This window comes from Coregonus clupeaformis, unplaced genomic scaffold (assembly GCF_020615455.1).
Source record: "Coregonus clupeaformis isolate EN_2021a unplaced genomic scaffold, ASM2061545v1 scaf1028, whole genome shotgun sequence".
NCBI classification, from domain to species: Eukaryota; Metazoa; Chordata; class Actinopteri; order Salmoniformes; family Salmonidae; genus Coregonus; species Coregonus clupeaformis.
This window is the reverse complement of record NW_025534482.1, coordinates 136854-155000: the sequence shown is the minus strand read 5'-3', so window position 1 is coordinate 155000 and position 18147 is coordinate 136854. Positions and strand designations below refer to the sequence as shown.

Genomic DNA, 18147 nt, shown 5'->3' with positions numbered 1-18147 from the left:
GAGGTGGGGGGTAGAGATACAGAGAGAGATACAGGGAGAGATACAGGGAGAGAGACAGGGAGGCAGGTAGAAGGAGAGGTGGGGGGTAGAGATACAGAGAGAGATACAGGGAGAGATACAGGGAGAGAGACAGGGAGGCAGGTAGAAGGAGAGGTGGGGGGTAGAGATACAGAGAGAGATACAGGGAGAGATACAGGGAGAGAGACAGGGAGGCAGGTAGAAGGAGAGGTGGGGGGTAGAGATACAGAGAGAGATACAGAGAGAGATACAGAGAGAGATACAGAGAGAGATACAGAGAGAGATACAGAGAGAGATACAGAGAGAGATACAGGGAGAGATACAGGGAGAGATACAGAGAGAGATACAGGGAGAGATAGGACCTTGTGAAGATGCTGGAGGAAACAGATACAAAAGTATCTATATCCACAGTAAAACGAGTCCTATATCGACATAACCTGAAAGGCCGCTCAGCAAGGAAGAAGCCACTGCTCCAAAACCGCTATAAAAAAGCCAGACTACGGTTTCCAACTGCACATGGGGACAAAGATCTTACTTTTTGGAGAATTGTCCTCTGGTCTGATAAAACAAAAATAGAACTGTTTGGCCATAATGACCATCGTTATGTTTGGAGGAAAAAGGGGGTCACTTGCAAGCCGAAGAACACCATCCCAACCGTGAAGCACGGGGGTGGCAGCATCATGCTGTGGGGGTGCTTTGCTGCAGGAGGGACTGGTGCACTTCACAAAATAGATGGCATCATGAGGAATGAAAATGATATGGATATATTGAAGCAACATCTCAAGACATCAGTCAGGAAGTTAAAGCTTGGTCGCAAATGGGTCTTCCAAATGGACAATGACTCCAAGCATACTTCCAATGTTGTGGCAAAATGGCTTAAAGACAACAAAGTCAAGGTATTGTAGTGGCCATCACAAAGCCCTGACCTCAATCCTATAGAACATTTATGGGCAGAACTGAAAAAGCGGGTGCGAGCAAGGAGGCCTACAAACCTGACTCAGTTACACCAGCTCTGTCAGGAGGAATGGGCCAAAATTCACCCAACTTATTGTGGGAAGCTTGTGGAAGGCTACCTGAAATGTTTGACCCAAGTTAAACAATTTAATGGCAACGCTACCAAATACTAATTGAGTGTATGTAAACTTCTGACCCACTGGGAATGTGATGAAATAAATAAAAGCTGAAATAAATCATTCTCTCTACTATTATACTATTATTCTATTATTCTGACATTTCGCATTCTTAAAATAAAGTGGTGATCCTAACTGACCTAAGACAGGGCATTTTTACTAGGATTAAATGTCAGGAGTTGTGAAAAACTGAGTTTAAATGCATTTGGCTAAGGTGTATGTAAATTTCCGACTTCAACTGTATAATATGCTTGGGGCCGTGTAGATCCATACCTTTTTGAAATGTGGTTCAATAATCATTCAAAGTGATACAGCTACAGAGCATTACAATGGCTTGAGACAATTATAGAAACATGTTAAATCATTTTACCTTCAACTTGACTCCACTTAATGTATACAAGGCATTGTTATATGGCACCCTATTCCCTATGTAGTGCACTACTTTTGACCAAGGCCCGTAGGACTCTATAGGGAACAGGGTACCATTGGGGACACAGCCATTAAGTCCTGTGGCCACCCCCACAGCATGTGACAGGAAAACGATCGTTCTGAAAGATGAATAGTGTTGTTCATCAAACGGTAAGAGAGCCGTTACAGCCTAATACCTGCCAGACACACTGAGCAGTTAACTACAGGTCTGGAATCAGATAACACTACTATTCATTAGGAGTGACTGCCAGACACACTGAGCAGTTAACTACAGGTCTGGAATCAGATAACACTACTATTCATTAGGAGTGACTGCCAGACACACTGAGCAGTTAACTACAGGTCTGGAATCAGATAACACTACTATTCATTAGGAGTGACTGCCAGACACACTGAGCAGTTAACTACAGGTCTGGAATCAGATAACACTACTATTCATTAGGAGTGACTGCCAGACACACTGAGCAGTTAACTACAGGTCTGGAATCAGATTACACTACTATTCATTAGGAGTGACTGCCAGACACACTGAGCAGTTAACTACAGGTCTGGAATCAGATAACACTACTATTCATTAGGAGTGACTGCCAGACACACTGAGCAGTTAACTACAGGTCTGGAATCAGATAACACTACTATTCATTAGGAGTGACTGCTGAATGCAGCCAACCTATACCCGAACACACACACCCTATGGATGACTGTGCTATGGCAGGGTGATACAGGAGTTTATGTCCTCCTTTTAGAGCAGAGCAGAGCAGGCCACAGTCACAAACATTAGACTCCTTTTAGAGCAGAGCAGAGCAGGCCACAGTCAGAAATAGTAGACTCCTTTTAGAGCAGAGCAGAGCAGGCCACAGTCACAAACAGTAGACTCCTTTTAGAGCAGAGCAGAGCAGGCCACAGTCAGAAACAGTAGACTCCTTTTAGAGCAGAGCAGGCCACAGTCAGAAACAGTAGACTCCTTTTAGAGCAGAGCAGGCCACAGTCAGAAACAGTAGACTCCTTTTAGAGCAGAGCAGAGCAGGCCACAGTCAGAAACAGTAGACTCCTTTTAGAGCAGAGCAGAGCAGGCCACAGTCAGAAACAGTAGACTCCTTTTAGAGCAGAGCAGAGCAGGCCACAGTCAGAAACAGTAGACTCATTTTAGAGCAGAGCAGAACAGGACACAGTCAAAAACAGTAGACTCCTTTTAGAGCAGAGCAGAGCAGGCCACAGTCAGAAACAGTAGACTCCTTTTAGAGCAGAGCAGAGCAGGCCACAGTCACAAACAGTAGACTCCTTTTTAGACGCAGAGCAGGCCACAGTCAGAAACAGTAGACTCCTTTTGAAAGAGCAGAGCAGGCCACAGTCAGAAACAGTAGACTCCTTTTAGAGGAGAGCAGAGCAGGCCACAGTCAGAAACAGTAGACTCCTTTTAGAGCAGAGCAGGCCACAGTCAGAAACAGTAGACTCCTTTTAGAGCAGCAGCGCCACAGTCAGAAACAGTAGACTCCTTTTAGAGCAGAGCAGGCCACAGTCAGAAACAGTAGACTCCTTTTAGAGCAGAGCAGGCCACAGTCAGAAACAGTAGACTCCTTTTAGAGCAGAGCAGGCCACAGTCAGAAACAGTAGACTCCTTTTAGAGCAGAGCAGAGCAGGCCACAGTCAGAAACAGTAGACTCCTTTTAGAGCAGAGCAGAGCAGGCCACAGTCAGAAACAGTAGACTCCATTCTCATTCATGGCTTCTGTCTTGGGTAGGCATTGGCCAGGCTTGTAGTGCAGGGGACTGTTCTGTAGTAGTGGATATTGGAAGAGCAATGACTGATGTTATTTCATTTTACATTTTAGTCATTTAGCAGACGCTCTTATCCAGAGCGACTTACAGTTAGTGAGTGCATACATACTTTTTTAATTTTTCATACTGGCCCCCCGTGGGAATCGAACCCACAACCCTGGCGTTGCAAACGCCATGCTCTACCAACTGAGCTACATCCCTGCCGGCCATTCCCTCCCCTACACTGGACGATGCTGGGCTAATTGTGCGCCGCCCCATGGGTCTCCCAGTCGCGGCCGGCCTTCGACAGAGCCTGGATTCTAACCAGGATCTCTAGTGGCACAGCTAGCACTGCGATGCAGCGCCTTAGACCACTGCGCCACTAATGTGTTATTATATTGAATAAGACTGTAATAAAGATAGAGTTAAGGTCATTGACGGTCATGTTAATACCCCTCTATACTAAGATATTCCAAGATCAGACTATAGTGTTACTGAAGGGATCTATTCTCTCGCCTTTTATTTTTTCCCCAATTACATTCACAACATGGATGGACTAATCATGTATTTGACATGCATGGATATTCATCCATCTGTCCAACCAACCGAACGACAAGGGTTTCTTCTTGCCCTTGTGAGAACATCATTCTACATCTTACCTCTGTTCCTTTCTACCTCAACATTCAAGTTATATGATGAGAACATTGATTGATTGTTTCTGTGGACAGGTGTCTTTTATACAGGTAACAAGCTGAGATTAGGAGCACTCCCTTTAAGAGTGTGCTCCTAATCTCAGCTCGTTACCTGTATAAAAGACACCTGGGAGCCAGAAATCTTTCTGATTGAGAGGGGGTCAAATACTTATTCCCCACTGTAGATAAAGTGACAAGGGTTTCTTTTTGCCCTTGTGAGAACATCATTCTACATCTTACCTCTGTTCCTTTCTACCTCAACATTCAAGTTGTATGGTGAGAACAACATGGAACGCCACTATGATTTATCTTCTACAGACCATAACTTCTCAAATCACTTCAGTTTTGAGATGTTGTTGTTGTCAGACAGAGTTAGATAAAGGCACCTTGTTTTTCCTCCTCTCTCGTCTTTTGGCTCTTATTCATCGCCACAGCAAGTTGTCTGCCTTTCTTCCACAGGGTTCATTATCATCAGCATTATTATCATTCATTATTGTAATCATCATTAGAATACATTATCATCTGTTTTTGTTGACTGCTGACCAGTCTTCCCTGATTACATTTCGAGATTTGAAAATGATTGACAATGTAGATACTGTTAGGTAGAGCTGGGACGATGAACCGTAAATGATGGACGCTGACCATACCGACCATTTATCGTGGGCATTCTGCTGATATCGTTCATTAGGATAAGTAGCCTATACTAGAGAAATGTGTTTGAAATAAAATAAGTTCATATTGGTGATTGTTAATGGAACAATTGATAGCTACACATTCAAACTGTGTGTGTAATTTAAATGTACATTAATCTTGTTCATTTTTCAATTTATAATTATCATATTAATTCAGTCAATTTATCGTTATCATATTAATTCAGTCAATTTGTAATTATCATATTAATTCAGTCAATTTATCGTTATCATATTAATTCAGTCAATTTATCGTTATCATATTAATTCAGTCAATTTGTAATTATCATATTAATTCAGCCAATTTATAATTATCATATTAATTCAGTCAATTTATCATTATCATATTAATTCAGCCAATTTATAATTATCATATTAATTCAGTCAATTTATAATTATCATATTAATTCAGTCAATTTATAATTATCATATTAATTCAGTCAATTTATCATTAGCATATTAATTCAGTCAATTTATCATTAGCATATTAATTAAGTCAATTTATCATTATCATATTAATTCAGCCGATTTATAAATATCATATTAATTCAGTCAATTTATAATTATCATATTAATTCAGTCAATTTATCGTTAGCATATTAATTCAGTCAATTTATCGTTAGCATATGAATTCAGTCAATTTATCATTATCATATTAATTCAGCCAATTTATCGCTATCATATTAATTCAGTCAATTTATCATTATCATATTAATTCAGCCAATTTATCGCTATCATATTAATTCAGCCAATTTATCGTTATCATATTAATTCAGTCGATATGGATTTTTGTCAGCCAGCTCTACTGTTGTGGCTTCTTGTACATTACAGTACTGACACACACACACACACACACACACACACACACACACACACACACACACACACACACACACACACACACACACACACACACACACACTTGTGTAGATTTCCATTCAGTGCTGTGAACTAAATTAATGCTTAATTGAGTGAGTAGTGTTGCTTTCTGGTTCATTGGTCATGTATGGAGACGTTTCAGCTCTACGGAAGCCTTCATTAACACTGTGTTCAGTTCATGGCAAAGAACGGCGCCGGAGAAGATGGCTGCCGTTTTACAGCCCTCTAACCAATTGTACTATTATGTGTGTTTTTCCGCGTTATTCGTAATTTATTTTGTACATAATGTTTCTGCCATCGTCTCTTATAACCAAAAAGAGCTTCTGGATATCAGGACAGCGATTACTCACCTCGTATTGGACGAAGATTTTTTCTTCAACAGGCGGCCGCGAATGATATCCTACAGACACCCGACAAGGCCCAAATCCCCGTCATTCGCACGAGGAAGAGTCGGAGATATCGTGGGCGTAGGTCGGGGTGCCTTGTGAGATCCGACGGCGAGCGAGTAAACTGCCTCTTCCATCAATCCTATTAGCCAATCTTCAATCATTGGAGAACAAATTGGATGACCTAAGATTGCGGTTATCCTACCAACGGGACATTAAAAACTGTAATATCTTATGTTTCACCGAGTCGTGGCTGAACGACTGACATGGATAACATACAGCTTGCGGGCTATACGCTACATCGGCAGGATAGAACGGCTGACTCGGTAAGACAAGGGGTGGCGGTCTGTGTATATTTGTAAACAACAGCTGGTGCACAAAATCAAATACTAAGGAAGTCTCGAGGTTTTGCTCGCCTGAGGTAGAGTATCTTATGATAAGCTGTAGACCACATTATTTACCAAGAGAGTTTTCATCTATATTTTTCATAGCTGTCTATTTACCACCACAAACCAATGCTGACATTAAGATTGCACTGAATGAGCTGTATAAGGCCATAAATCAACAGGAAAACGCTCATCCAGATGCAGCGCTCCTAGTGGCCGGGGACTTTAATGCAGGGAAACTTAAATCCGTTCTACCTAATTTCTACCAGCATGTTAAATGTGCAACCAGAGGGAAAAAACTCTAGACCACCTTTACTCCACACACAGAGACGCATACAAAGCTCTCCCTCGCCCTCCATTTGGCAAATCTGACCATAACTCTATCCTCCTGATCCCTGCTTATAAGCAAAAACTAAAGCAGGAAACACCAGTGACTCGGTTAATAAAAAAGTGGTCAGATGACGCAGATGCTAAGCTACAGGACTGTTTTGCTAGCACAGACTGGAACATGTTCGGGATTCTTCAGATAGCATTGAGGAGTACACCACATCAGTCACTGGCTTCATCAATAAGTGCATCGATGATGTTGTCCCCACAGTGACCGTACGTGCATACCCCAACCAGAAGCCATGGATTACAGGAAACATCCGCACTGAGCTAAAGGGTAGAGCTGCCGCTTTCAAGGAGCGGGACTCTAACCTGGACGCTTATAAGAAATCCCGCTATGCCCTCCGACGAACCATCAAACAGGCAAAGAGTCAATACAGGACTTAGATTGAATCGTACTACACTGGCTCTGCGCTCGTCGGATGTGGCAGGGCTTGCAAACTATTACAGACTATAAAGGGAAGCACAGCCGCGAGCTGCCCAGTGACACAAGACTTCCAGACAGAGCTAAACCACTTCTATGCTCAGCCTGAGGCAAGCAACACTGAAGCATGCATGAGAGCACCAGCTGTTCCGGGATGACTATGTGATCACGCTCTCCGTAGCCGATGTGAGTAAGACTTTTAAGCAGGTCAACATTCACAAGGCCGCAGGGCCAGACGGATTACCAGGACGTGTACTCCGAGCATGTGCTGGCCAACTGGCAAGTGTCTTCACTGACATTTTCAACATGTCCCTGACTGAGTCTGTAATACCAACATGTTTCAAGCAGACCACCATAGTCCCCGTGCCCAAGGACTCTAAGATAACCTGCCTAAATGACTACCGACCCGTAGCAGTGACGTCTGTAGCCATGAAGTGCTTTGAAAGGCTGGTCATGGCTCACATCAACAGCATTATCCCAGAAACCCTAGACCCACTCCAATTTGCATACCACCCCAACAGATCCACAGATGATGCAATCTCTATTGCACTCCACACTGCCCTTTCCCACCTGGACAAGAGGAACACCTACGTGAGAATGCTATTCATTGACTACAGCTCAGCATTCCAACACCATAGTGCCCTCAAAGCTCATCACTAAGCTAAGGATCCTGGGACTAAACACCTCCCTCTGCAACTGGATCCTGGACTTCCTGACGGGCCGCCCCCCAGGTGGTAAGGGTAGGTAACAACACATCTGCCACACTGATCCTCAACACGGGGGCCCCTCAGGGGTGCGTGCTCAGTCCCCCTCCTGTACTCCCTGTTCACCCATGACTGCATGGCCAGGCACGACTCCAACACCATCATTAAGTTTGCCGACGACACAACAGTGGTAGGCCTGATCACCGAAAAACGATGAGACAGCCTACAGGGAGGAGGTCAGAGACCTGGCCGTGTGCTGCCAGGATAACAACCTCTCCCTCAACGTGACCAAGACAAAGGAGATGATTGTGGACTACAGGAAAAAAAGAGGACTGAGCACGCCCCCATTCTCATCGACGGGGCTGTAGTGGAACAGGTTGAGAGCTTCAAGTTCCTTGGTGTCCACATCACCAACGAACTATCATGGTCCAAACACACCAAGACAGTCGTGAAGAGGGCACGACAAAGCCTATTCCCCCCTCAGGAGACTGAAAAGATTTGGCATGGGTCCTCAGATCCTCAAAAAAATTCTACAGCTGCACCATCGAGAGCATCCTGACTGGTTGCATCACCGCCTGGTATGGCAACTGCTTGGCCTCCGACCGCAAGGCACTACAGAGAGTAGTGCGTACGGCCCAGTACATCACTGGGGCCAAGCTTCCCTGCCATCCAGGACCTCTATACTCAGGCGGTGTCAGAGGAAGGCCCTCAAAATTGTCAAAGACTCCAGCCACCCTAGTCATAGACTGTTCTCTCTGCTACCGCACGGCAAGCGGTACCGGAGTGCCAAGTCTAGGTCCAAAATACTTCTCAACAGCTTCTACCCCCAAGCCATAAGACTCCTGAACAGCTAATCATGGCTAACCGGACTGTTTGCACTGCCCCCCCACCCCATCCTTTTACGCTGCTGCTACTCTGTTAATTATTTATGCATGGTCACTTTAACTCTACCCACATGTACATATTACTTCAACTACCTCAACTAGCCGGTGCCCCCGCACATTGACTCTGCACCGGTACCCCCTTGTATATATAGCCTCCCTACTGTTATTTTATTTTACTTCTGCTCTTTTTTTCTCAACACTTTTTATTTTTTATTTTTAACTTTTTTGTTAAAAATAAATGCACTGTTGGTTAAGGGCTGTAAGTAAGCATTTCACTGTAATGTCTGCACCTGTTGTATTCGGCGCATGTGGCCAATAAAATTTGATTTGATTTGATTTGATGGCAAGGTGCCAGCAGCCTTCATTAACACTGTGTTCAGTTCATGGCTAGGAGACAGTAGCATTTATTAACACTGTTGAATTCATGGCTAGGAGACAGGAGCATTTATTAACACTGTTGAATTCATGGCTAGGAGACAGTAGCATTTTGATGAGGCATCACATCACGGTATGTCTGTTGAAATGCATGTAGCCTTCAAAACAGAGACTGAATATCAAAGAGCAATGAATGAAAACACGCCAGATCAATCATTTGATTATTTCAAGTTTATTTTTTTCTCTAGACAATTTATTTCATTTTTAACACAAAACAACCAAGGCATTAAACAAAATAAAAAACACAAATCCAAAACCATAGGGAGATGTTTTCTTGATAAATGATAAGCTATTTCATGGCTATGATATTCTGTTATGTGCCCTTAAGGAAACACAAGAATCGTTCCCATATCTTTTTGGAGTATGTATTATTTTTCTCCAGCCTCTTTTCTAACATGATTTCATATGTTGTTTTTATCAACATATTCATCCACTCCGTGAACACTGGCTCATTAGACCTTTTCCAATGTTTCAGGACCAGCCTTAACACAGACACAATACCCTCAACACTGACACAGCTACTCATTCAAGGGTTTTTCTTTATTTTTACTATTTTCTACATTGTAGAATAATAGTGAAGACATCAAAACTATGAAATAACACATGGAATCATGTAGTAACCAAAAAAGTGTTAAACAAATCAAAATATATTTTATATTTGAGATTCTTCAAATAGCCACCCTTTGCCTTGATGACAGCTTTACACATGCTTGGCATTCTCTCAACCAGCTTCACCTGGAATGATTTTCCAACAGTCTTGAAGGAGTTCCCACATATGCTGAGCACTTGTTGGCTGCTTTTCCTTCACTCTGCCGTCCGACTCATCCCAAACCATCTCAATTTGGTTGAGGTTGGGGGATTGTGGAGGCCAGGTCATCTGATGCAGCACTCCATCACTCTCCTTCTTGGCGTATCGCTGCAGAATGCTGTGGTAGCCATGCTGGTTAAGTGTGCCTTGAATTCTAAATAAATCACTGACAGTGTCACCAGAAAAGCACCCCCACACCATCACACCTCCTCCTCCATGCTTCACGGTGGGAACTACACATGCGGAGATCATCCATTCACCCACACCGCGTCTCACAAAGACACAGCGGTTTGAACCAGAAATCTCCAATTTGGACTCCAGACCAAAGCTCAAATTTCCACCAGTCTAATGTCCATTGCTCGTGTTTCTTGGCCCAAGCAAGTCTCTTCTTCTTATTGGTGTCCTTTAGTAGTGGTTTCTTTGCAGCAATTCGACCATGAAGGCCTGATTCATGCAGTCTCCTCTGAACAGTTGATGTTGAAATGTGTCTGATACTTGAACTCTATGAAGCATTTATTTGGGCAGTTAACTCTAATGAACTTATCCTCAGCAGCAGAGGTAACTCTGGGTTTTCCTTTCCTGTGGCGGTCCTCATGAGAGCCAGTTTCATCATAGCGCTTGATGGTTTTTGCGACTGCGCTTGAAGAAACTTTAAAAGTTCTTCACATTTTCCATATTGACTGTCCTTCAAGTCTTAAAGTAATGATGGACTGTCGTTTCTCTTTGCTTATTTGAGCTGTTCTTGCCATAATATGGACTTGGTCTTTTATCAAATAGGGCTATCTTCTGTATACCACCCCTACCTTATCACAACACAACTGATTGGCTCAAACGCATTAAGATGGAAAGAAATTCCATAGATTAACTTTTAAGAAGGCACACCTGTTAATTGAAATGCATGCCAGGTGAATACCTCATGAAGCTGGTTGAGAGAATGCCAAGAGTGTGCAAAGCTGTCATCAAGGCAAAGGTTGGCTATTTGAAGAATCTCAAATATAAAATATATTTTGATTTGTTTAACACATTTTTGGTTACTACATGATTCCATATGTGTTATTTCATAGTTTTGATGTCTTCACTATTATTCCACAATGTAGAAAATAGTAAAAATAAAGAAAAACCCTGGAATGAGTAGGTGTGTCCAAACCTTTGACTGGTACTGTAGGTACAAAGCTTTTTTTAAATCCCATGAACACTGGCTTTATCACATATCACCTGACCTGTATAACCCTCCCTGTGTCCCTCCTAGCCTCCTGTATAACCCTCCCTGTGTCCCTCCCTAGCCTCCTGTATAACCCTCCCTGTGTCCCTCCTAGCCTCCTGTATAACCCTCCCTGTGTCCCTCCTAGCCTCCTGTATAACCCTCCCTGTGTCCCTCCTAGCCTCCTGTATAACCCTCCCTGTGTCCCTCCTAGCCTCCTGTATAACCCTCCCTGTGTCCCTCCTAGCCTCCTGTATAACCCTCCCTGTGTCCCTCCTAGCCTCCTGTATAACCCTCCCTGTGTCCCTCCCTAGCCTCCTGTATAACCCTCCCTGTGTCCCTCCTAGCCTCCTGTATCAACCCTCCCTGTGTCCCTCCTAGCCTCCTGTATAACCCCTCACTGTGTCCCTCCTAGCCTCCTGTATAACCCTCCCTGTGTCCCTCCCTAGCCTCCTGTATAACCCTCCCCTGTGTCCCTCCTAGCCTCCTGTATAACCCTCCCTGTGTCCCTCCTAGCCTCCTGTATAACCCTCCCTGTGTCCCTCCTAGCCTGTCCCTCTGAGCTTCCACAGCTCTGCCCTGTATAACCCTCCTAGCCTGTCCCGCTGAGCTTCCACACCTCTGCCCTGTATAACCCTCCTAGCCTGTCCCTCTGAGCTTCCACAGCTCTGCCCTGTATAACCCTCCTAGTCTGTCCCTCTGAGCTTCCACAGCTCTGCCCTGTATAACCCTCCTAGCCTGTCCCTCTGAGCTTCCACTGGGAGGCTGCTATTGCTTCCCCCTCTTCACCCCCATTTCACAATAAAGAAAATAAAATAAACAGGACTAACGTAGTGAATGATCAATGATCACTTTTCTATAGCACTTCCAAAAACAAACAAATACTCACCTACTGTTGTCAGGGTGTGCTCAACCCCACCCACCGACAGGAAAGACCGGGCCCGGCTGGGCATGTAACCGAGGTCACCCACAAACCCCAGGGTCAGTAGGCCTACAGGCTATGCTGTCTACTGCGGACATGGGAGGATCATTTAGACCCTCCGACTTACATTTAAGTCATTTAGCAGACGCTCTTATCCAGAGCAATTAGGGTTAAGTGCCTTGCTCAAGGGCACATTGACATATTTTTCACCTAGTCGGCTCGGGGATTAGAACCAGCGACCTTTCGGTTACTGGCACAACGCTCTTAACCACTAAGCTACCTGCCGACTTGAAAGCAAAAACACACTGTTTATAATCAACAGTCTAAATAAACAAGTCACGTGTTTCAGGTTTGAGCCCAGGGATCCCTTCATTGTGTAACTCAAAGTTAATTCGCTAACATTAGATTATTTCTTATTATTTGAATCATCCCCAAGATCTTTTGCCATTTTCCTTTTACCTATCCCTTCATTTTCCCGAGCTCCTATGTCCTTGTCCTCTGAAGTTTAGACATAGGAGCTCGGGAAAAAACAAAGGAGAAGTGAAAAGAAAATGGCAACAGAAAAGTGAGGAGAACAACATTGAACCTGGAATTAGAGATGGCGCCGCCCTGATATGACCTACTACATTATGGTCTAGGGTTTTCAACATGCAGTCTCATCATGTAGTCTCAAGACTAACAAGAAAAGTGGAAAGAGAATTTGATTGGAGGACAAAGTATTGTCCCCTGCCTCAGAAGACATCTACAGTAGCTAGGTTGAAGGATCAAGATATTACGTAAAGACCGAAAAATGTATGCGCTCACTAACTGTAAGTGGCTCTGGATAAGAGCGTCTGCTAAATGACTAAAATGTCGAATGTAAATGTTCCCAAAGTCCGCCACGTTTTTCTGCTCTTTGGATTTACTCCTGCATTGGTGATGGTCTTCGTCAGTCTGTCTGGGCTAGATTATCCTGTATGATGTCATCAGCTAGCTAGCAATGTGATCACATATCAATACTGCGTCCTGTTCATTGGGTCTGTACATGTGATCCCATATCAATACTCCGTCCTGTTCATTGGGTCTGTACATGTGATCCCATATCAATACTCCATCCTGTTCATTGGGTCTGTACATGTGATCCCATATCAATACTGCGTCCTGTTCATTGGGTCTGTACATGTGATCCCATATCAATACTGCGTCCTGTTCATTGGGTCTGTACATGTGATCCCATATCAATACTGCGTCCTGTTCATTGGGTCTGTACATGTGATCCCATATCAATACTCCATCCTGTTTATTGGGTCCTTACATGTGCTAGTCCAGATCATCTGTAAACTATGTGTACTCTGCTCTAGTCCTCTGTCCTCTTTTAATACAGTGTTCCTAACCCAAGTGTCTGTGTTGAATGTTTGTCCCGTCTCTCTTCATAGGGCGCTGTACCGTGTTAGTCATACTGTACTGTACCACTGTAGTAGAGTGGTAACCATGGTAGTCATACTGTACTGTACCACTGTAGTAGAGTGGTAACCATGGTAATCATACTGTACTGTACCACTGTAGTAGAGTGGTAACCATGGTAATCAAACTGTACTGTACCACTGTAGTAGAGTGGTAACCATGGTAATCATACTGTACTGTACCACTGTAGTAGAGTGGTAACCATGGTAATCATACTGTACTGTACCACTGTAGTAGAGTGGTAACCATGGTAGTCATACTGTACTGTACCACTGTAGTAGAGTGGTAACCATGGTAATCATACTGTACTGTACCACTGTAGAATAGTGGTAACCATGGTAATCATACTGTACTGTACCACTGTAGTAGAGTGTTAACCATGGTAACAATACTGTGCTGTACCACTGTAGTAGAGTGGTAACCGTGGTAATCATACTGTACTGTACCACTGTAGTAGAGTGGTAACCATGGTAATATACTGTACTGTACCACTGTGGTAGAGTGGTAACCATGGTAATAATACTCTACTGTACCACTGTAGTAGAGTGGTAACCATGGTAATAATACTGTACTGTACCACTGTGGTAGAGTGGTGACCATGGTAATAATACTGTACTGTACCACTGTGGTAGAGTGGTAACCATGGTAATCATACTGTACTGTACCACTGTGGTAGAGTGGTAACCATGGTAATCATACTGTACTGTCTCAATGGGTTGTGGGTTGTTTACCTCTATTTGTGTTGAATTAACTCTTCTTTCCATTTATTCCATGCCAAAACAGAAATTCATGATGAAGGTAAGTTCATTAGCGTCTGCTTCTCCCCTCCTGCTGTGGGTGTGTCTAAGGTCCCGTAGGAGCCCTGGCTCCTGGCGTCTCTACCCAACCCTGTTACCCCTACAGTATCTCCCTAATCCCACCTCCCTCCCCCTGGCTCCTGGCGTCTCTACCCAACCCTGTTACCCCTACAGTATCTCCCCTAATCACACACACCTCCCTCCCCCTGGCTCCTGGCGTCTCTACCCAACCCTGTTACCCCTACAGTATCTCCCTAATCCCACCTCCCTCCCCCTGGCTCCTGGCGTCTCTACCCAACCCTGTTACCCCTACAGTATCTCCCTAATCCCACCTCCCTCCCCTGGCTCCTGCGTCTCTACCCAACCCTGTTACCCCTACAGTATCTCCCTAATCCCACCTCCCTCCCCCTGGCTCCTGGCGTCTCTACCCAACCCTGTTACCTCTACAGTATCTCCCTAATCCCACCTCCTCCCCCCTGGCTCCTGGCGTCTCTACCCAACCCTGTTACCCCTACAGTATCTCCCTAATCCCACCTCCCTCCCCTGGCTCCCTGGCGTCTCTACCCAACCCTGTTACCCCTACAGTATCTCCCTAATCCCACCTCCCTCCCCCTGGCTCCTGGCGTCTCTACCCAACCCTGTTACCCCTACAGTATCTCCCCTAATCACACACACTCCCCCTGGCTCCTGGCGTCTCTACCCAACCCTGTTACCCCTACAGTATCTCCCTAATCCCACCCTCCCTCCCCCTGGCTCCTGGCGTCTCTCCCCCAACCCTGTTACCCCTACAGTATCTCCCTAATCCCACCTCCCTCCCCCCCTGGCTCCTGGCGTCTCTACCCAACCCTGTTACCCCTACAGTATCTCCCTAATCCCACCTCCCTCCCCCTGGCTCCTGGCGTCTCTACCCAACCCTGTTACCCCTACAGTATCTCCCTAATCACACACACCTCCCTCCCCCCTGGCTCCTGGCGTCTCTACCCAACCCTGTTACCCCTACAGTATCTCCCTAATCACACCTCCCCTCCCCCTGGCTCCTGGCGTCTCTACCCAACCCTGTTACCCCCTACAGTATCTCCCTAATCCCACCTCCCTCCCCTGGCTCTGGGCGTCTCTACCCAACCCTGTTACCCCTACAGTATCTCCCCTAATCCCACCTCCCTCCCCCCTGGCTCCTGGCGTCTCTACCCAACCCTGTTACCCCTACAGTATCTCCCTAATCCCACCTCCCTCCCCCTGGCTCCTGGCGTCTCTACCCAACCCTGTTACCCCCCTACAGTATCTCCCTAATCCCACCTCCCCTCCCCTGGCTCCTGGCGTCTCTACCCAACCCTGTTACCCCTACAGTATCTCCCCTAATCCCACCTCCCTCCCCCTGGCTCCTGGCGTCTCTACCCAACCCTGTTACCCCTACAGTATCTCCCTAATCCCACCTCCCTCCCCCCTGGCTCCTGGCGTCTCTACCCAACCCTGTTACCCCCTACAGTATCTCCCTAATCCCACCTCCCTCCCCCCTGGCTCCTGGCGTCTCTACCCAACCCTGTTACCCCTACAGTATCTCCCTAATCCCACCTCCCTCCCCCTGGCTCCTGGCGTCTCTACCCAACCCTGTTACCCCTACAGTATCTCCCTAATCCCACCTCCCTCCCCCTGGCTCCTTCACAGTCACATGGATGGAGTTTGACATGTGGAATGGATGGAAGCACAGTAGCAGGCTGTCTTTGTCAGACTAACCAGGCTGGGGGAAACACGTGCGTGCGTGTGTGTGTGTGTGTGTGTGTGTGTGTGTGTGTGTGAGAGCAGGCGTGTGTGAATGTGGCTGTGTCAGCCTGACTAGGCTGGGATGGAGGAGGGGCTGTAATTAGATGAAGACATGCCAGTCTAACCAGAGTACTGTAGTTGGATGAAGACATGCCAGTCTAACCAGAGTACTGTAGTTAGATGAAGACATGCCAGTCTAACCAGAGTACTGTAGTTAGATGAAGACCTGCCAGTCTAACCCAGAGTACTGTAGTTAGATGAAGACATGCCAGTCTAACCAGAGTACTGTAGTTAGATGAAGACATGCCAGTCTGACCAGAGTACTGTAGTTAGATGAAGACATGCCAGTCTAACCAGAGTACTGTAGTTAGATGAAGACATGCCAGTCTAACAGAGTACTGTAGTTAGATGAAGACATGCCAGTCTAACCAGAGTACTGTAGTTAGATGAAGACATGCCAGTCTAACCAGAGTACTGTAGTTAGATGAGGACATGCCAGTCTAACCCAGAGTACTGTAGTTAGATGAAGACATGCCAGTCTAACCAGAGTACTGTAGTTAGATGAAGACATGCCAGTCTAACCAGAGTACTGTAGTTAGATGAAGACATGCCAGTCTAACCAGAGTACTGTAGTTAGATGAAGACATGCCAGTCTAACCAGAGTACTGTAGTTAGATGAAGACATGCCAGTCTAGCCAGACTACTGTAGTTAGATGAAGACATGCCAGTCTAACCAGAGTACTGTAGTTAGATGAAGACATGCCAGTCTAACCAGAGTACTGTAGTTAGATGAAGACATGCCAGTCTAACCAGAGTACTGTAGTTAGATGAAGACATGCCAGTCTAACCAGAGTACTGTAGTTAGATGAAGACATGCCAGTCTAACCAGACTACTGTATTTAGATGAAGACATGCCAGTCTAACCAGACTACTGTAGTTAGATGGAGACATGCCAGTCTAACCAGAGTACTGTAGTTAGATGAAGACATGCCAGTCTAACCAGACTACTGTAGTTAGATGAAGACATGCCAGTCTAACCAGAGTACTGTAGTTAGATGAAGACATGCCAGTCTAACCAGAGTACTGTAGTTAGATGAAGACATGCCAGTCTAACCAGACTACTGTAGTTAGATGAAGACATGCCAGTCTAACCAGACTACTGTAGTTAGATGAAGACATGCCAGTCTAACCAGACTACTGTAGTTAGATGAAGACATGCCAGTCTAACCAGAGTACTGTAGTTAGATGAAGACATGCCAGTCTAACCAGACTACTGTAGTTAGATGAAGACATGCCAGTCTAACCAGACTACTGTAGTTAGATGAAGACATGCCAGTCTAACCAGACTACTGTAGTTAGATGAAGACATGCCAGTCTAACTAGAGTACTGTAGTTAGATGAAGACATGCCAGTCTAACCAGAGTACTGTAGTTAGATGAAGACATGCCAGTCTAACCAGAGTACTGTAGTTAGATGAAGACATGCCAGTCTAACCAGACTACTGTAGTTAGATGAAGACATGCCAGTCTAACCAGAGTACTGTAGTTAGATGAAGACATGCCAGTCTAACCAGAGTACTGTAGTTAGATGAAGACATGCCAGTCTAACCAGAGTACTGTAGTTAGATGAAGACATGCCAGTCTAACCAGAGTACTGTAGTTAGATGAAGACATGCCAGTCTAACCAGAGTACTGTAGTTAGATGAAGACATGCCAGTCTAACCAGACTACTGTAGTTAGATGAAGACATGCCAGTCTAACCAGAGTACTGTAGTTAGATGAAGACATGCCAGTCTAACCAGACTACTGTAGTTAGATGAAGACATGCCAGTCTAACCAGACTACTGTAGTTAGATGAAGACATGCCAGTCTAACCAGACTACTGTAGTTAGATGAAGACATGCCAGTCTAACCAGAGTACTGTAGTTAGATGAAGACATGCCAGTCTAACCAGAGTACTGTAGTTAGATGAAGACATGCCAGTCTAACCAGAGTACTGTAGTTAGATGAAGACAT

The 18147-nt window shown here is 45.1% G+C and overlaps 1 protein-coding gene across 1 annotated transcript in view; it reads left to right on the top strand.

Annotated features, from left to right (window-relative positions):
* LOC121571992 (ryanodine receptor 2) overlaps positions 1-18147 on the top strand; it is a gene marked incomplete at its 3' end in the record, with an annotated part of 179646 nt that overhangs the window by 28890 nt on the left and 132609 nt on the right. The window contains exon 5 of the mRNA XM_045217362.1: positions 14358-14372. Within this exon, the coding sequence (XP_045073297.1) occupies positions 14358-14372 (15 nt within the window). The remainder of the gene's footprint in view (positions 1-14357; positions 14373-18147) is intronic.